We start from the raw sequence: 20,600 nt of genomic DNA on the forward strand, positions 1-20,600 counted from the left end.
TGCCTGTGGTGCTGGCATCCCATATGGGCACCACTTCAAGTCCCAGCTGCTCCAATTCCAGTCTGCCTCCCTCCCTTCTGATGGCCTGGGAGGGCAGTGGAAGATGGCACAAGTGCTTGGGCCCCTGAACCTGCGTGGGAAACACAGAAGAAACTCTTGGCTCCTGGCTTCCGATTAGTCAAGCTCCACTGGTGCAGCTATTTGGCTGTTGAACCTGCAGATGGAAGACCTCTCTCTGTCTCTCCCTGTCCCTGTTACTCTGCCTCTAAAATAAATAAGTAAATTTTTAGTAAAAGAGAGGGGGAGAGAGAGAGGCTTACAGAGCCTAGCACCATTCCCTGGAACACACTGCTTAGGCTGGGTTTGCTGCACACTTCTTTCTAACAAGAGCTCCCTTTAATGAAAAGCAATTTTGTATTGACATAGAATCTGAAATGTTAATTTCTAATTATTGAAAATCATATATATAGAGAGAACAGTTTTTCTGAGCTAGGATTCCTGTGTCATGCCCTTTAGTTTAGCCTATATACGGAATTTGCAACCAGCCTTTCAAAGGTGTTTTGAATAGAATCATTCCAGCTTTTGAATACTCCCAAATGGCATCTGTGTCCCGTTCACCCCTTCCATGTCCTTTTTCTCACTCTGCCTCTCACTCAATTGCTTCTGGCCCAGTTACGAAATGTCACTGTGTTTGCTGCTGTCCAAGGAGACATGGTCATTTCTGCTTGTCTGCCTGGTGTTCTGACCCCAGCAACGGGAGGAGACATACTAGTGAGGAGAAGGAGCCACAAACATGTTTTCATCAGCTGTTTTATTCTACATTATGGGTGTGAGTGGGAACAGGGCCAACCATCTACTTCTATTGGAAGGTGACTGTGTTTCTGGAAGAACAATCAGGAGAAGTCCGTCTACCTACAGGGGTTGCAGGACTAGGCCAAATCTGCTGGGACGTGGTTTCAAAGCTGCAGGCTTAAGCTGCGGCAGCCAGGCCCAGCTGATTGTTGGCACGGTCGAAGACGGTGAAGTACTGGCGGATGAAGACGTCACCCAGGATCCAGAGCTCGCCAGTGTAGGTGTCGAGGTTCATGCCCTCGAAGCCACTAATGCAGGCGTCATCTTCCTGCAGAGCAGAGAATAGCACAGGAGATGGGGAACAGGGTGAGGGTTACAAGCACTGGGAGATAACCATGAATGGCTCCTGCCTCTGGCTGCAAGTGCCATGCCAAGAGGGGATTTGTGCCTCATTTTCCAGGGATGTGGCTGTTGCTGGGCTGGGATCAGCCTGCAGAAACCGATCCCTGCACTCTTGATGGGATGGATTGCCAGGCATTGTATGCTGCCATTGGCAGACACAGGAACCCTGACCTCAGCACCGGGGTTTAGGCAGAAGTTGAAGTCAGATTCTGGGAAGGAGATTTGGATTCCCTGAGGGCGTAGCCACTTCTCATTATTTCTGTTGCCACCCGTGGCACAGCTGACAGCCAGGGGTTCCTCCTCCTCCCTGTGTTACTCTGCTCAGCCTTGGCTGCAAGGCTGCACTTGCCTAGAGAAGGCACCAGGTATGAATACTTCTCACAGAGTAAGCTCAGCCCATGTAGTAGGAAGCCAGGAGTTTCTTGAAGGTTGTTGGACTGAATTGTGCTCAGTCTTACCAAACCCCCTAAGTGCACACATCACATAGGGGGATGAGCTGACACCTCCGGTTTTAGCTGAGGAAATGAATGCTGAGAGGACATGCACCTTGATCAGAAATGATGGGCAGCAGATTGAGACCAGGGAGTCAGATACAGGTCTAAATATCAGAATCCCCTTTTCCCACCATCATCTTTTGCCTCACTATTCCTTTAGGGGCTTCCTCCAATTCTCACTCCTGCATGGATGTGATAGGCTCTTTTTGTCTACTGGCCATGCAGAGCAGGGGTCAGTCTGCCTCTTAGCATCAGCAGAGAGAAGTGTGAAATCCCTCCTGCAGAGGGCAGTGTGCAGCCTCCTTTTGTGTGGCCGTCTGGCGCCTGGCCGAGTGCTCCCTTACCTCCAGGATGTAGGCACTGGCGGGCACAGGGTACTGGACTCCATTGATGGTGAAGACAATGTTGGGCAGGGAGTACATGGATGAGCAGCTGACGATCATCTGGAAGGTGTGAGTGTGGGGGTTGGAAGGGGTTCATTCTTTGTGCATGGCACTCCCCCCACAAGTGTCTAGCAGAGAGCATTTGGGGCTGGACTTGCCTCGCCATCAGAGTTCTCAGAAGCTCCAATGTAGCTCTGGATGTTGGAAATGGCGCTGGTGGGGCCAGCCAGCAGAGAGGTGCCCGTGTCCACAATGGCCTGGCAGCTATCAGCACAAGCGATGGTCTCTCCATCCATGGTGATGCTAAGTAGGACAGGCAAGGGAGGGTACCCTGAATCCCAAGAGGTTACAGTGGTGACCCTAGTTGGACCCTCTTGAGGGGTCAGAATCACTGGAATTCAGGCTTCAATGGGTCAGGGCATGCTTGGCTGGGACAGTTTCCTAGCCATTTTGCCCCAATCCTAGACTGCTAGTGATATTCTTGCTACAGAGGCAGTTTGTGTAATGCATTCTTGGCCCCTTAAATGCTGAGAGGTATGGACAGGTAGGTTTCTGTATCCTCCCAAATGTGCTGGGTGAGGGCATGCCTCCTGACCACAGGGAAGTAGCTGTCCCATCCTTTTTGTGGAGCTGGGCTCCCAGACCGCCCTTTCCTCCCCTTCAAGTGAGGTGCCTTTTCTGGGCTCTCCGTGGGTTGACCAGTTTCCAGTTCTCCCCTGTACTGGCTGTTCCAGGTAGATCTGGACATCAGATCGACAACAAGTCCATAAAGAAGTGGGATATGGGATCAGGCCAGGATGCTATGCAGCAGGGCACTCTCACCTGTCCAGAGTGATCTGCCAGTAGCCCTCATAAGAAACAGGCACCCAGTTCAGGCTTCCAGTGTAGTAAGAAGAATCAATGCCACCAAACATCACAACGCTGCCACTCTCGTCATCACTGTGGAAAAAGGAGGGGTAGGGGAGAAGACAGGAATTCATTAATTCATGGTTTGCATATCTGCTATGAGGATACTTCATTTTTCCTAGAAAAATAGAATTAAAATAATTCATATTGGGGCAAAATATATATTGGAGTCTGTGCATACAAGAAATTTGCAAAATGTTCCTGGAAAAATGCATGCTATAAAAAACCATGATGTGTTTCAAAATTTTTGCACTAAAGTAAACTAATATTTTATGTATTTTTAATTTGAAAGAGAGGTTGAGAGAGACATTCAGGCATCTTCCATCTACTGATTGATTATGCAAATGTCAGCACCAGCCAGGGCTGACCCAGAATGAATCCAGCATCACAGAACTCAATCTGGGTCTTCTATGTGGATGACAGTGACTTAAGTACTTCAGTTTTTGCTTGCTCCTTCCTTGGGTGGGCAGTATGATGAAGCCGCATCTAAAAAGAGGAGCCAGGACTCAAACCAGTCACTTGATAAGAGATGCGGGCACCACACAGAGTGACTTAAACACTGAACCAGGCACCCACTCCCTAAATGTATTTTTTATTTTCACTTTCCAGGAACTTTTTTATGTCCCTTCATATGCTCTAATCATGTCTTTTCATTTTTTTCTGTGAATCTTGACACTCTTTTAAGAGGGTTCACTTTAAGTAGTGTCTTTTGAGGGCCAAGATTGAAGCAACTGGCCCTGGCAAGCAAATGGCTAATGATTATTGAAACTGAAGAAATCAAATGACAAAAACTTATGCTGGTAATAACAATGAATGAAGACTGTTTGTTTGTCAGAGAGGGAGAGAGAGGGAAGGAGAGAGAGAAAAAGAGAAAGAGAGAGGGAGGGAGGAAGGGAAGTGAAAATGGTCCGTGTGGGAAAGGCCCCAGGCTAGCCAAAACCTACGAGCTCAAGTAGACGGAGAAGAGGTCCTCAGACACCAGGCCCTCGTTCCACATGTTGTCAAAGACGGGCGTGGCATCAGAGGAGGAAATGCTGGGGTAGGCCAGACCCAGGATGCCATCGAAGGGAGCGTAGTACAGGAAGGAGCCAGGCTCTGACTCACTCAGCCCAAAGATCTGGTTGGTGTCCTCGATGTTTCCAACCTGTGTAGGGGGCACAGAGAGGAGGTCCACAATGAGCACCTGTTCATGGAGCACTTCTGGGCTCCAGCCCTGGACTCAGAGGGATCCTGCTTCATCTCCTGGAGGACTTAGCTCCCAGGGAACAAGACAGAAAGCAGGAAGAGGGACTATCCCCTGAAATGCTTGACTCTCCATTGGGCAGAACCTTGGCAGCTGCTGTCAGGTGGCCACAGTGTGTGACTCACTGTGAGATATTGCTGCAGGATGGATAGTCACTGTGCGTTTGGATTTCGGTTGGGCAGATGGAAGGCAGACTCCAGCAACCTGGAGCACTTTACCCCTGCCATGCCCTGGAGATTTGTGGAGCTCATGTGACTAGAGGAAGGAGGAGGCTGTGGAGGAGATGCTGAAAGAGAATTGAGCGACTGTGTCCCCTCTCCCCACTTCCTCCATTCAGCACTGAGCGTGGCTGAGTTTCCCAGGCAGCACTCCCATTATGCTCATATGGTTAACCCCTGAGTGTGTGTGACAGCTCTGCCACATACTCCCTGCACTGCCTGTTAGATTTCTTGTGTGATCTCTGAGATCCATACTGTTAGAGTGAACTTGCTTTGGGACATTTACTGTGGTCCCCAAGTCCTTGGAAAATGGCCCGAGGCACAGGCTGTGTGAGGGTGCATAGCCCCCAAGTGCTCACTTTCACAGTGTCATATCCCAGGAAGCCTGTCATGCTGCCAGTGCCATAGGTGATGGAGAGAGACTCGCTGGTGGCCTGGAAGGTGGAGGAGTCCTCAGGGTTGAACTGGTTATGGACGCCTGCAAAGGTAAAGGGTGACATCATTAACTTCCAGAGGGCAAACAAGGGTGGTGGAATGGGCATGTCTTCCTGGGATGGGATTTCTTGGCTTGGGTGGGACTATGGAGGAGAAAGATGACCTTTGCTACAGGATGACCTTTAAGGTGGCCTTTGGATGGCAGAAATTCCAGGTTCCAATCGCAAGTTTTTGGCAGTCAGCACCATCTCTCTGGTGGATGATGCCAGCCTACCACAGTTCCTCCCAAGGCACCCAGGCAAGCCCTGAGCACAGCAGTGTGGCTGTCCATGGTGCTGAGTGCGTTCACAGCCAAGGCTCTTGTTAGGGCACCCCTGATTCTACTGACAACTCTTCTTAAAACTCGGCCAGAAAGCAGGAAGAGTTTGGAACTTTAAACATTGTGGTGAATTCCAACGACAATGTCTCCTTCATTACCAGAGCAGTGATTTGTCTCTGTGTTTTTAATTGAGTTACACACTCATCTCAAGAGTCTCAGTTCAGCTTCTAGCCCACTGTGTCACATGGGACTCGGCATGGCTGGCCAACAAGCAGCACTTCATCCCTTCCTTGCTTTAAAATTCTACAGGCTTTCCAGTAGAAGATGGCACAAGTGCTTGGGCCCCTGCACCTACATGGGAGACCAGGAAGAAACACCTGGCTCCTGGCTTCGTATTGGTGCAGCTCCTACAATAGTGGCCATTTGGGAAGTGAACCAATGGAAGGAAGACCTTTCTCTCTGTTTCTCCCTCTCACTGTCTGTAACTCTACCTCTCAAATACATAAATAAAATAAAAAATGTTTTAAAAAATACTATATGCTTTCTCCTCCAGGAGTCTAACTCTGCATTTTCGAGTCATCACTTTATGCCCTGAGCACCTGTGCCTACTGCTAGCTCCTTGAAGCTGCCTGGGGAAACCTGTGCCTTGAATCCCTGAGTGACTCCTTCAGGCTTGAAGCGGGTGCTGTGAGAAGTCTCTGAGTGGTCAGGGAAAGCATGGGAAAACAGGGTTGGGCATGGCAGGCACTCACTGCAGGCAGCACTGGAACAGTAGACAGAGGGCACCCACAGGTTGGAGGAGCCAGTGTCAAAGATGACGGTGAAGTCCTGAGCGGGGGTTCCGATGCCGATGGTGCCAAAGTACTCTGTCTGCAGGGGCCAGGACAGCACAGTTCAAAGACCTGCAACTCCCCATCTGGGCCTGCCTCCAGAGCACCTACTCATCCAAGTCTCCATCGTCTCTTCCTCTCTTCTCACTTCCCCATGAAGTGCACACTCCTTCACATCCCAGCCCGCCTCACACCTCCTTGATATCTTCTCTGCTCCCTGATTGCCTCTGATGTTCTCTGCTAAGAACATTCATTCCCCAGGCAGATCTGCTGTCCTCTCTCAGCAAGTGCCCTGCCCATGTCAGTCTCACCCTCCTGGGGAGCACACCTTCTCAGAGGGTAGGGTGTAACCTATGGCACCCAACCAGCTAGGCCTCAGATGCTTGTCCATTAACTTGCTGATCTGGAGACATGCAAGTCAGTTAAACAAGGGAACCCATGGGAATCTCTCATTCCCAAACTTCAGTGTGGACAGCAGATTTTAAGAAAGGAAACTCAGTGTTTTATTCTCAATGCCAACACTTTCCCTTTGGTAGACCATCCCCAGTTTCCATATTTCTATACTATTCTTGGACAATGACGAGCTCCATCCCACCCCAGGGCCTTTGCTCTGGCTGTTTGTTGTGCTTTGAAAATGTATGTTCCTGGACCATCCCTTGGCTGACTCCTTCATCATTCAGAGCTCTTGTCCAGTCACTTTTGCCAAGAAGCCTTTCCTGACCATTTTAACCAAAGTGCCCCTCCTCTTCTTTTCCTCTTCCCACAATTATTAATTAAATAATTATGCTTTATGTCCCCTCTCATGATCATAATTCATCTCACATGCTGGTTTGTTTGTCTTCCTTTCTTGAATATAAGCCCTCAAACTTTGCCTTGCTCTCTGTTGTGTCTATAGCAAATGTCGAGCCTCTGGCATTTAGTATGTCTTCATAAATATTTGTGAAATGAATAAATGGGGTGGTGTTTCTGAGCTCTGCCAAGAACCAGCTGGGGCCTGTGGGAAGCACACCCAGAAGCTCTATGGTGGTAATGACTTGCAGCCACCCGTGGATGGTGACTGTAAGAGTATTGTAGACCAGGACACTGAGGCTCAGAAAATGTGAATGACTTGACCAAGATCACCAGGTCTGTATGCAGTAGAGCCCCCTTATTTAAACGGTCTTGTGTATCTCATAAGCAAAGCTCTTGACCACAGGCAAGGCCACTTTGTACTCTTGGTCATGTTCTACTCACACAGAGGACACACCATGTCTATTGAAGACCAAGGTGTGCCATTGGTCCCACGTTAAGAGTCTGAGTGTACCACTCCAGTGATTCAGATCAATCTGTGGCAATTAGGGACCAGGCTATGTCAGTCGCTGGCCTCTGTGTGACTGGTCCAACTCATGGCCCTTGACTCACTTGCTACCACCCTCCTTCCTTCTCCACTTTTCTCACACTCTTTTCTTCTTTCCTCAAATGTCAAGGCTCAATATGGGAACAGGCTGAGCACAAGCCCTCCTGCTCGCAAGAATTTTCTCCTTCTCTTGGAGACACTGCTATTCCTTCACTACCCCCCAGGAAGCCATACTGTCCTCCAGGAACCTCTCACTCAACAAGTAACTCCTCCTTTGGTGGACCTCTTCCTAACCGTGATTGTCACTAGGTGTTGATGCTCAGTGAGTCCATCTTTCTCCCCCTATGGAACTGTGACTGCTCCCTGCTGCCCCCTGGACCAGGCGGAAGGCCTGACACCTATCAGGACATTCAGGATAAATAAACATTGAAAGAACAAATGAATGAATGATGAACAAATGACAGCAACAATTATGATTGTGAATTTCCTCGACTGCCATTGGCTGCTGAGATCCAGGGAGCAGAACCTGGCTGTCATTCGTGTCCCCCAGACACCCTCTCTGTTGCTGGCTCCGTCCTTGGGGCTGCCCCTTCCCCCTGCCCATGCACTCACATCCAGGTAGTTCTCCAGGGTCTCAGTGGGCACTGAGTCGAAGGCAGCTTTGGGCAAGTACTTGGTGGCCAGGTTGGGGGTGTGAGTCTTCAGGTAGTCCTTCAGCAAGCCCTTCTCAATCAGGTTCTTCCTCAAGGACTTCTTTCTGACCAGGGGGACCCTGGGGCAGAGCATTGGAATACACATGGTTACGGGAGGAGGGGCAACTGGGTAGGGATCCTGCTCAGGAGATGCTACAGAGGCCAGAGAAGGACAAGGAAACTGGTTTAGGAGAAGTGAAGTTAGGAGGAGGGGAGAAGCTCCGTGAAGTGCAGAGACGAGGTTACGGATCACCATGATGGGGCTGAAACCAAACCACGGCTGCCTCCCCATGGGAGTAGAAACAGAGACAAAAAGGGAGACTGCATATGAGATGAATGGAAGGTGAAATATGATAGACAGGGAGGCAGCAGCGGGCTGGGAAGTTGCCCCTTGAGGCATCTTCCCATTGCTGGTCACCAGGCTCACTTGTGGATGATGCACTCAGAGAGTGCCAGCAGGCTGAGCAGCAGCAGCCACTTCATGGTTCTTCCTGGCTCCCAAGACACTGGAGAAGGCAGGACAAGTGGAAGGTGTGCAGAAGCAGGCAGGAGCTGCTGCTTATATATGGCCCTTGTCCCGACTGTAATAGCCCTTATCAGCCTGTAAATGCTACCTGTTATCACAATCTCAAACAGAACTCTTCCTGATAAGATTCTTCTGCTCAGAGTCACGTTCTAAGAAGTTGCTAGTTGAGTAGCTTTCCACTAACACTGCATCACACAGTTGGAGTGCACCTGGCAAGAGCTAGACATCCATTAAGTGGTGGCTGAGCCTTATGAAATGAGAGGGTCCATGTACAACTTCCCAAGCTCAGTGTTGTGGCAAGATTGGTCAGCAGTGCTCTGAACACAGCATTGATGATGTTGCTTGCTGGCTGGGGTTCTTTGAGAGCAGCTGCCCACTTAGCAATGGTTGGGTTGCTGTATCTACCACTCCAGATCTTGTGAGCATTTGGTTATTTGGGGATCAGGACTCATCCCTCTCTAGATGACTTCATTTGGATGTGATATTATGGGACCTGACTATTTGTAGATACATTTGGTTTCTTCTCCCTGGTTCCTAGTTCATCACTAACTCCTCAAGGCACAGAATCTAGACTTATTCTTCCCCTGGTGGGTCATAGTAACTCTAATTTCCCTGCCTTTTGCCAGCCATAATGAAATTCTCTGCTATGTGATTGTAACATAGTAGGTGCTAAGACCCACCTCATTATAGAGGGTTCCTGTGAGTTGGGTGGAGGGAGTTTGAAGAATCCATGCTGAGATGTCCACTCAGCCTACCAATAATCAAGCCAATGAAGACCCAAAAACTTCCCCAAATAGAGTGTTTCAGGGTTCTGGAAAATGGGTTATTGGGAGTATGTAAATGTAAACAGAAAGTTATCCCTCTGCTGGGAGGGGGTTCCCCAATCCAGATGGTTGGGCCTTGGGCCCCTTCCAGCCCTTGCCCTCTCCATCTTCTCATCTGGATGCCTATTTTTATCCTTTAAAATGTGCAGCAACAAGCTGACTTACCTCAAACGGTAGAGTTAGAAATATACCAGGGGATTCCAATTCAATCCCATCAAGGTGGCATGTACCAATGCCATCTCACTAGTCCCAGTGATCAATTTCTGTTCACAATTGATCATAATGATAGGACTAAGAACCAAAGGGATCACATAAACAAGACTAGTGTCTGCAAATACTAGCTGATAGAATTAAAAAGGGAGAGAATGATCCAACATGAGAAGTGAGATACACAGCAGACCCATAGAATGGCAGATGTCCTAAACAGCACTCTGGCCTCAGAATCAGCCCTTAAGGCATGCGGATCTGGCTAAAATGCCCATGAGAGTATTTCAGGCATGGAAAGCCAAGACACTCTGGGGAAAAAAAAAACCTAAATGAAAGATCTCTGCGAGTGAGATCCCAGTGGAAAGAACGGGTCATCAAAGAAGGAGGTACCTTTCTCTGAAGGGAGGAGAGAACTTCCACTTTGACCATGGCCTTGTCTAAATATGATCAGAGTCAGTGAACTCGGGGGGCTTCCATAGCCTTGGCAGCTCATGACAAGAGCCTAGAGTGATTACTGCTGCCATAAACAAGAGTGTCAACTTGTTAAGTCAACAACAGGAGTCACTGTGCACTTACTCCTCATGTAGGATCTTTGTCCTTAGTGTGCTGTACATTGAGATTTAATGCTCTAACTAGTACTCAAACAGTATTTTTCACTTTATGTTTCTGTGTGGGAGCAAACTGTTGAAATCTTTACTTAATGTATGCTAAACTGATCTTCTGTATATAAAGAGAATCAAAAATGAATCTTGATGTGAATGGAAGGGGAGAGGGAGCGGAAAGGGGAGGGTTGCGGGTGGAAGGAACGTTATGGGGGGGGGAGCCATTGTAATCCATAAGCTGTACTTTGGAAATTTATATTCATTAAATAAAAGTTAAAAAAAATAAAAAAATAAAAATAAATGTGCAGCAAAATGGGTTTCCCTTAGGCCCATGAGCCGATGATCAAATTACTGAACCTGAGGAAGGGGCTGTGAGAACACAAATTTGTAGCTTGTCAATCCTCAGCCTTGCCATGTAGTTGGCGGGCTGGTGCCTTGACCCTACTCATTGGATCCTGTACACTCCTCTGGTAGATGGGGGCAGAACTGAATCCAGCTGAATGGGAGGTCACCCAGATTGTGTCAACTGCTGCAGCACTGGTTTCTGGGGTGTGGAGGATGTCTCTGTACATCTGGCTTCACTGGGAGCTGTGTCAAGAGAAAGCTTTACGAAAACCCAATTTGAGACCTTGCGAGGGTCTTTGTAGGCATTGTCTGCACACAGTTGGTGTCAGTAGAGGGGTCTACCAGACTGGCCTTGACTCAAGAGACTAAGGGCTTGGGAGGTCAGAAGGTAGGGGGAGGAACATGTGGTTTCTGGGTTGCTACACACTCACATTGGGTTTGGCAGCAGTTCTGTCTCAGCAATTTCTGGATGCTAAGTCTTATTGGAATTTTATGGTGGAACCAATCCCTGCAGAGCTGGTTCACTGGATGTGGAAGAAAGTGCAAACCTAAAAACAAAACAAAACAAATCTTGCACCATCCTATGGTTATTAATCTCTGTAGCAGATCAGAATAACAGGTAAGAGACTCCTGCTTGCACAGGTCACTCATATTCCTATGGCCTAGTTGGGTCTCTGGACACCACTCACTGTCCTTGGAAGAGCATGCCCCAGAGAGACAGGATCGACCCCAGTGTCTTCATCACATTTCCCTGACACTGAGTCAGCCATGATAAAGCCAGAACACACACCTGTGTTCATTGCAGATGTCAAGGCCAACAGTTCAAGGCCAACTGACTTCATAGTCAGTTCAAACTGACTATGAAGAAACTGCACTGTGACACTGATGTGCCAAGGTCAACACCCTCATGAGGTCTGATTAAAGGAAGAGTGCACAGATTCCACTGGCAATGATTATGATATTTTTATGTTGCCAACATAATTGGCATCATCTAAATGGAGCACTGCTGGCTTATGATAAATACATGTTGTTTCCCCATTTATCAGTGGTTTTAGAACAACACTGGGTGGCTAGAAGTCCCCAAGGGAACTCTTACAGGTCATCTGACATTGGATAATTGCAAACAAGTTTGCTGCAAGAACTCCAGTTGGGAGCTTTAAGAAGTCAGAAGATCCAATGGGAAATCTATTGTACCATGGTCTGGGGCAGCTGTTGGTCATTTCTTCAAGACGTGATGAACAAAAGAGCCAAGGTCTGTTGGCTCCCAGTGGGGTTGGAGAAGTCTATGGGATTGGAACATACAGACATGCACCTGTGATAGGACATGGGATGTGCAGTCTTCAGACAAGCTTTGGATGAAGTTGTTTCCTTTACCTCGAGTTGTTATGGGAGCAGATACGATATCTGTCTGGGGAACAAGCCCTTCCCTTATGTGGTATTGTTGCCCAGAACCTGGTGATGAAGTTCTGCTGGAGGCTGCGGTCAGTAATGTGCAGGTTGCTGGAATCAGAACAGGCTCCCTGCAAAGTGGCCACCTGACTTTGCTCGGCTATGTTATGGGATGGATGTTGGTACTGACTCTAACATTCCTTACATTCTGTTCTAAATCAGGAGGCAGGGGAATCTGCTCTTCCAGAGATTCCACTGGAGGTACCACCTGGGAGCCAGAAACTTTCCTTGAGCCCACAGAGTGTGGCTGAAGTGCTGCACTGGAGGAACACCCTCCCTGTGTGTTGTTTCCATGTGCAGCCTCAACTGGAGCTAGAGGCAAGAGCTTATGAGCAGCTCCCAGCACCTTGTTGTGGGTCTTGACTGAAGCTACCACTGTGACTATTACTGAGGAACCTGAAATGATCTTGACCCCTAAAATACTCTAAATGCCCAGGATGATGTCAGGGAATCTATAATACTGCGGCCAGGAACAGAAGGTCTATAGTAATATGGACATGCCTTGTACAAGGTCAGGCAATAGTGGTAAACGTACCGAAATCTTTACTTAGTATAGAGTTGGTCTTTGTATATAAAGATAAGTAAAAATGAATCTTAATGAAGAATGGGATGGGAGAAGGAGTATGAGGTGGGATGGGAGAGGGGTTGGGAGGGTGGGTATGGGGGAAAGAACTGCTATGTTCCTAAAGCTGTACCTATGAAATTTGTATTCATTAAATAAAAGCTTTCTAAAAAAATAAGTAAATTACTGTTTCTGCTGTATCACCATCTTGTAGTTGAGGGGATAGGTGGTCAGAGCAGGTTCTCATAACCAAGTGTGAAACTGTCAGGACTGGACCTTGGGTCTCAGAAGAGCTCTTTCCTTAGAAGAATGTCCTATCTGGTTTCTGCCCCTGGGTTAGAATGTATTTGGTCATTATGTGATGACCACACCAGGGGCACCCAGAGAAGCTGTCTTCATGGTCCTCTTTACCTGAAATCTTGGGAGACAGAGCGGAATCCTGATTCTGGGCTATCTGATTCACCTCCAGGGTTGATCTAGTGTTGGTGGCAAAGAAGCCACCCAATCTCACTGTACCAGGCTGGCCCAGCAAAGAGATAAGACAAGAAAGTTTACTCTGCCATTATCCCTGCCTGGCACTCAGTGTGCTTGTGCCGTGCCTGGCCTTTGGGGCACTGAGGATAGAGTTTCTAATACAGGCCACCAATGCCAACATCCCATGTGCTCAGCAATGTTCCATGAATGTTTCAGGTTAAGCAAAGGAATGAGGTTGAACAAATCATTCCTGGCAAGCCAGAGATGGAGTCTTGTGACAGGTACTATGGCACTTAAGTGACTGGCCTTGCAACAGCTGGTCCCTGGCACTGTCCACCTTGTTCTGAGCCCAGGGCATGGTCTTCCAACCACACAGGAGCACTGTGTTCTCTACTTCTCAGCCCCAAACCTTCTGCTCTTACAGAGATGCAGGCAGGTGTTAGGATTCCATTTACAGGCCCATTGGTTTTGGTTTGAGTGTGCACATAACATGAAGGGACTTCAACTAGTTCATGGAAAAAATAGAAGTAAAGATACATTTATGTGAGTCAAAAAATTTTGAGTTATGTGTATAGTTTTTCGTAACACAGTTTTCCAAGAATATGTTTTATCAGTAAATAAAAATTGGGGGAGCAGATGTTTGAAGCAATGTTTAAGATGCTGCTTGGGATGCCCAGACCCCGTATTGCAGTGCTTGGGTTCCAATCCTTGTACTCTCAGTTCCAGTCTCCTGAAAGTGCACAGCCTGAGAGCCATTCGGTGATGCATCAAGCCCTTTGGTCCTGCCACCAGTCTCTGATTTCTGGGCTGCTGTCTTCAGCCTCGCTCAATCACAAGCATGAACCAATAGAAGAATCGCGCTCTCTCTCGCTCTCTCTCTCTCTCTCTCTCTCTCTCTCTTTCCATGTGTGTGTGTGTGTGTACATGTGTGTGTGTGTTTCTCAAACTGACTCTTTTTGAATAATTAAAAATATATTTAGCACCAACGCTGTGGCATAGTGGGTAAAATCTGCCGCCTGCAGTGCTGGTATTCCATATGGGCATCGGTTCGATTTCTGGCTGCTCCACTTTGGCTACAACTCTCTGCTATGGTCTGGGAAAGCAGTGGAAGATGGCCCAAGTCCTTGGGCCCCTGAGTCTGCCTGGGAGACCCAGAAGAAGGTCTTGGCTCCTGGATTCGGATCGGCTCAGCTCCAGCCATTATGGCCATTTGGGGAGTGAACCAGCAGATGAAAGACCTCTCTCTCTGTCTCTCTGCCTCTGACTCTCTGAAACTATGCCTTTCAAATAATCAATAAATAATTCTTAAAATGTATTTAAATTTTTTAAAAAATCCATTAAAATTTCTTATCTCAGAATTCTGTCAATGATCAAAAATCTAGGGGAGCTTGATTGATTTGTCTTCTTCAGTTCAAAGCTGAAATCAAGTTGTCAGCAGTCCTAGGCTCTTATCTGGAGGCTGTGTGTCTGTGTGTATGGGGGAATCACCACATGCTCATTAGTTCCGTGTAGCATGGCTGTGGTCTCTGTTTCATCCCTGGTTTTCAGACTGTCTGTTAGCTCCTTAAGGTACCTGTATTGCTCTTCATGGTTCTCCTTTCATCTTCAAGCCACCTATGGTGCCTTTTATAGTGTTTCTCTTGATCTGAATTCCTTGAATACCTTTTTTCCAAAGAAAACTTTTATTTAAGGAATACTGCTTTCATATATTTCATAACTACAACTTTAGGAACATGGAGATTCTTCCCACCATACCTGCCCTACCCACCCCACTTTCTCCTCCCTCTCCTATTCCCATTCATACTGTTTACTAAGGTTTATTTTCTTTTTTAAAGATTTATTTATTTGTTTTTTTTTTGACAGAGTGGACAGTGAGAGAGAGAGAGAGAGAGAGAGAGAGAAAGGTCTTCCTTTGCCGTTGGTTCACCCCCCAATGGCCGCTGTGGCCAGCGTGCTACGGCCATCACACTGCCACGCTGATCCGAAAGCAGGAGCCAGGTGCTTCTCCTGGTCTCCTATGGGGTGCAGGGCCCAAGGACTTGATGTGAGTGGAAGGGGAGAGGGAGCGGGAAAGGGGAGGGTCATGGGTGGGAGGGAAGTTATGGGGGGAAAAGCCATTGTAATGCATAAGCTGTACTTTGGAAATTTATATTCATTAAATAAAAGTTAAAAAAATTTCTTCCCTTAGAATAGAGCAGTAAGCTCCCTCCCTATTCCACCATCTTGGAAAACCATTTCTAAAATGTCTTAGAGTGACTCAAACCCTGTTATCCAGTACAAACCAACACTAATGTTGTAAATAAATTGATTTATTTCCCTGTAAATATGGGACCATACAGTAGAGGACATACTTGCCTCCTGCTTTTTAAATTTTTAGTGTTTATTATCTATTACTTGCTTTTTTAAACTTTTATTTAATGAATATAAATTTCCAAAGTACGGCTTATGGATTACAATGGCTTCCCCCCAACAATGTGCCTCCCACCTGCAACCCTCCCCTTTCCCAATCCCTCTCCCCTCCAATCACATCAAGATTCATTTTCGATTCTCTTTATATACAGAAGATCAGTTTAGCATACATTAAGTAAAGATTTCAACAGTTTGCTCCCACACAGAAACATAAAGTGAAAAATAATAGATGATTTTTTAAATGATGATGAAATCAGATCAGACCTATTGTCATGTTTAATCCCAGTGAGAGTCAAGTTGGGAATTGATAATTTCTTCTTCTTCTTCTTCTTCTTCTTCTTCTTCTTCTTCTTCTTCTTCTTCTTCTTCTTCTCCTTCTCCTTCTCCTTCTCCTTCTCCTTCTCCTTCTCCTTCTCCTTCTCCTTCTCCTTCTCCTTCTCCTTCTTCTTCTTCTTCTTCTTCTTTTTACAAAAGATCAGTTTAGTATACATTAAGTAAAGAGTTTGCACCCCCATAGAAACACAAAGTGAAATATAATGTTTGAGTACTCGTTATAGCATTAAGCCTCAGTGTACAGCACATTAAGGACAGAGATCCTACATGAGGAGTAAGTGCACAGTGACTCCTGTTGTTGACTTTACAAATTGACACTCCTGTTTATGGCATCAGCAATCTCCCTATGCTACAGTGATGAGTTTCCAAGGCTATGGAAGCCCTCTGAGTTCTCCGATTCTTATCTTGTTTAGACAAGGTCATAGTCAAAGTGGAGGTTCTCTCCTCCCTTCAGAGAAAGGTACCTCCTTCTTTGAAGACCTGTTTTTCCACTGGGCTCTCACTCACAGAGATCTTTCATTTAGGTTTGTTTTTTTTTTTTTTTTTTTTTTTTTTTTTCCAGAGTGTCTTGGCTTTCCATGCCTGAAATACTCTCATGGGCTTTTCAGCCAGATCCGAATGCCTTTAGGGCTGATTCTGAGGCCAGAGTGCTGTTTAGGACATCCGCCATTCTATGAGTCTGCTGAGTATCTCACTTCCCATGTTGGATCACTCTCCCCTTTATTTATTCTATCGGTTAGTGTTAGCAGGTACTAGACTTGTTTATGTGCTCCCTTTGACTCTTAGTCCTTTCATTATTATCAATTGTGAACTGAAATTGATCACTTGGAATAGTGAGATGGCATTGGTACATGCCACCTTGATGGGATTAAATTGGAGTCCCCTGGTATGTTTCTTTTTTTTTTTAACTTTTATTTAATGAATATAAATTTCCAAAGTACGGCTTATGGATTACAATGGCTTCCCCCCCATACCGTCCCTCCCACCCACTACCCTCCCCTTTCCCACCCCCTCTCCCCTTCCATTCACATCAAGATTCGTTTTCGATTATCTTAATATACAGAAGATCAGCTTAGTATACATTAAGTAAGGATTTCAACAGTTTGCTCCCACACAGAAACATAAAGTGAAAAATGATAGATGATTTTTTTAAAATGATGATAAAATCAGATCAGACCTATTGTCATGTTTAATCCCAGTGAGAGTCAAGATGGGAGTCGATAGTTTCTTTTTTTTTTTTTAACAGAGGATCAGTTTAGTATGCATTAAGTAAAGATTTCAACAGTTTGCACCCCCATAGAAACACAAAGTGAAATATATTGTTTGAGCAGGCAGTCCACTTAACACGGACACAGTATTAAAAAAAAAAAAGAAAAAAAAAACGCACAGTGACGCAAGAAGAATTAACTATGCCGAGTAACAAACACAGAAACAGAGGGAGCAAGATCAACGATGACACTATGATGCCTCCAAATAAGCAAAACACCCCAAGCCAAGAGTATGAAGATGATGAGATAGAAGAAATGCAAGATACGGATTTCAAAAAATTTATGATAAGAACATTTAGAAGTTTTCAAAAGCAAATCCTTGAACTACAGAAATCCTTAATGGACAAGATTGAAAATCTCTCTCGTGAAAACGAAATTTTAAGGAAGAGTCAAAATGAAACTCAGAAACTAGTAGAACAGGAAAGTGTGATAGTGAAGAGAAATCAAAATGAAATGAAGAGCTCAATAGATCAAATGACAAACACATTAGAAAGCCTTAAAAACAGAATGGGTGAAGCAGAAGAGAGAATATCGGACTTAGAAGATAGAGCACAGGAAAACATACAGTCAAACCAAAGAAAAGAAGAGGAAATTAGAAACCTAAAAAATATTGTTGGGAATCTACAGGATACTATTAAAAAAAACAACATTCGAGTTCTAGGAGTTCCTGAAGGCATGGAGAGAGAGAAAGGATTGGAAGGCCTTTTAAGTGAGATACTAGCAGAGAACTTTCCAGGTTTGGAGAAGGACAGAGATATCCTAGTACAGGAAGCTCATAGAACCCCCAATAAACATGACCAAAAGAGATCCTCACCACGACACGTGGTAATTAAACTTACCACAGTGAAACATAAAGAAAAGATCCTAAAATGTGCAAGAGAGAAACGTCAGATTACTCTCAGAGGATCTCCAATCAGACTCACAGCAGGCTTCTCATCAGAAACCCTACAAGCTAGGAGGGAATGGCGAGACATAGCCCAGGTGCTAAGAGAGAAAAAATTGCCAGCCCAGAATATTATATCCTGCCAAGCTCTCATTTGTGAATGAAGGTGAAATAAAGACCTTTCATAGCAAACAGAAATTGAAAGACTTTGTGGCCACTCGTCCGGCCCTGCAAAAGATACTTAAAGATGTGCTACACTCAGAAACACAGAAACACGGCCATCAATATGAAAGAAGGGAAAGGAAGAACACCTACCAGTAAAAGAGCATGGGAAGCTCAAAGCATATACTAGAAAATATTTCCGGGAAAATGGCAGGGCAAAGTCACTACGTATCAATAGTCACATTGAACATTAATGGACTTAACTCTTCAGTTAAAAGACACCGTTTGGCTGACTGGCTCACAGAACACAACCCAACTATTTGTTGCCTACAAGAAACACATCTCTCTAACAAAGAGGCATGCAGACTGAAAGTGAAAGGTTGGAAAAAGATATTCCATGCCAACAGAAACCAAAAAAAAAGCAGGTGTAGCCATATTAATATCAGACAAAATAAACTTTAATACAAAAACTGTTAAGAGAGACAAAGAGGGACACTATATAATGATTAAGGGTTCAATTCAACAGGAAGATGTAACTATTATAAATGTATATGCACCTAATTACAGGGCACTGGTCTATTTAAAAGAGATGTTAAGGGACTTAAAGGGAGATTTAGATTCCAATACAATAGTACTGGGGGACTTCAATACTCCACTCTCAGAAATAGACAGATCATCCGGACAGAAGATCAACAAGGAAACAACAGATTTAATCCACACTATTGCCCAAATGGATCTAACAGATATCTACAGAACTTTCAACCCTACATCTACAGACTTCACATTCTTCTCAGCAGCGCATGGAACCTTCTCTAGGATTGATCACATACTAGGCCATAAAGCAAGTCTCAGCAAATTTAAAAGAATTAGAATCATACCATGCAGCTTCTCAGACCACAGCGGGATGAAGCTGGAAATTAGCAACTCAGGAAACCCCAGAAAGTATGCAAACACAGGGAGACTGAACAACATGCTCCTGAATGAACACTGGGTCATTCAAGAAATCAAAAGAGAAATCAGAAACTTTCTGGAAGTAAATGAAGACAACAACACAACATATCAAAACTTATGGGATACAGCAAAAGCAGTATTGAGAAGCAAATTTATAGCAATAGGTGCCTATACCAAGAAATTGGAAAGGTACCAAATAAATGAGCTTTCAGCGCACCTCAAGGACCTAGAAAAACTGCAGCAAACCAAACCCAAATCTAGTAGGAGAAGAGAAATAATTAAAACCAGAGAAGAAATTAACAGGATTGAATCCAAAAAAAATTACAAAAAATCAGCCAAGCGAGAAGCTGGTTTTTTGAAAAAATTAACAAAATTGACACCCCATTGGCCCAACTAAAAAAAGAAGAGAAAAGACCCAAATCAATAAAATCAGAGATGAAAAAGGAAACGTAACAACAGACACCACAGAAATAAAAAGAATCATCAGAAATTACTACAAGGACTTGTATGCCAGCGAACAGGGAAACCTATCAGAAATGGATAGATTCCTGGACACATGCAATCTACCAAAATTGAACCATGAAGACATCGAAAACCTAAATAGACCCATAACTGAAACAGAAATTGAAACAGTAATAAAGGCCCTCCCAACAAAGAAAAGCCCAGGACCAGATGGATTCACTGCTGAATTCTACCAGACATTTAAAGAAGAACTAATCCCATTTCTTCTCAAACTATTCAGAACAATCGAAAAAGAGGGAATCCTCCCAAATTCTTTCAATGAAGCCAGCATCACCTTAATCCCTAAGCCAGAGAAAGATGCAGCACTGAAAGAAAATTACAGACCAATATCCCTGATGAACATAGACGCAAAAATCCTCAATAAAATTCTGGCCAATAGAATACAACAACACATCAGGAAAATCATCCACCCAGACCCAGTGGGATTCATCCCTGGTATGCAGGGATGGTTCAACATTCGCAAATCAATCAATGTGATTCACCACATGAACAGACTGCAGAAGAAAAACCATATGATTATCTCAATAGATGCAGAGAAAGCATTTGATAAAATTCAACACCCTTTCATGATGAAAACTCTAAGCAAATTGGGTATAGAAGGAACATTCCTCAATATAATCAAAGCAATTTATAAAAAACCCACAGCCAGCATCCTATTGAATGGGGAAAAGTTGGAAGCATTTCCACTGAAATCTGGCACCAGGCAGGGATGCCCACTCTCACCACTGCTATTTAACATAGTTCTGGAAGTTTTAGCCAGAGCCATCAGACAAGAAAAAGAAATCAAAGGAATACAAATCAAGAAGGAAGAAGTCAAACTATCCCTCTTTGCAGACGATATGATTCTGTACTTAGAGGATCCAAAGAACTCTACTAAGAGACTATTGGAACTCATAGAAAAGTTTGGCAAAGTGGCAGGATATAAAATCAATGCACAAAAATCAACAGCCTTTGTATACACAAGCAATGCCATGACTGAGAAAGAACTGCTAAGATCAATCCCATTCACAATAGCTACAAAAACAATCAAATA

General features: G+C 45.1%; 1 protein-coding gene across 1 annotated transcript; it reads right to left on the reverse strand.

Annotated features, from left to right (window-relative positions):
- Positions 1-815: 815 nt before the first annotated feature.
- LOC138847621 (pepsin-3-like) lies at positions 816-4,447 on the reverse strand. Its single transcript, XM_070066865.1, has 6 exons — positions 4,439-4,447; positions 3,922-4,121; positions 2,894-3,010; positions 2,230-2,374; positions 2,033-2,131; positions 816-1,120 (listed from the first exon to the last, which is right to left on the reverse strand). The coding sequence occupies exons 1-6, from the start codon at positions 4,445-4,447 to the stop codon at positions 971-973; spliced, it is 720 nt and encodes a 239-aa protein (XP_069922966.1). The 3' UTR covers positions 816-970.
- Positions 4,448-20,600: the final 16,153 nt, after the last annotated feature.

This window comes from Oryctolagus cuniculus, chromosome 1, assembly GCF_964237555.1.
Source record: "Oryctolagus cuniculus chromosome 1, mOryCun1.1, whole genome shotgun sequence".
Taxonomy (NCBI): domain Eukaryota; kingdom Metazoa; phylum Chordata; class Mammalia; order Lagomorpha; family Leporidae; genus Oryctolagus; species Oryctolagus cuniculus.

Coding starts and splice junctions, on each gene's coding strand:
- LOC138847621 (XM_070066865.1), bottom strand. Junction 3,011..3,921: donor TTCTCCGTCTACTTGAGCTC/GTAGGTTTTGGC, acceptor CTTTTTCCACAG/TGATGACGAGAGTGGCAGCG. Junction 2,132..2,229: donor CTGAGAACTCTGATGGCGAG/GCAAGTCCAGCC, acceptor CACACCTTCCAG/ATGATCGTCAGCTGCTCATC.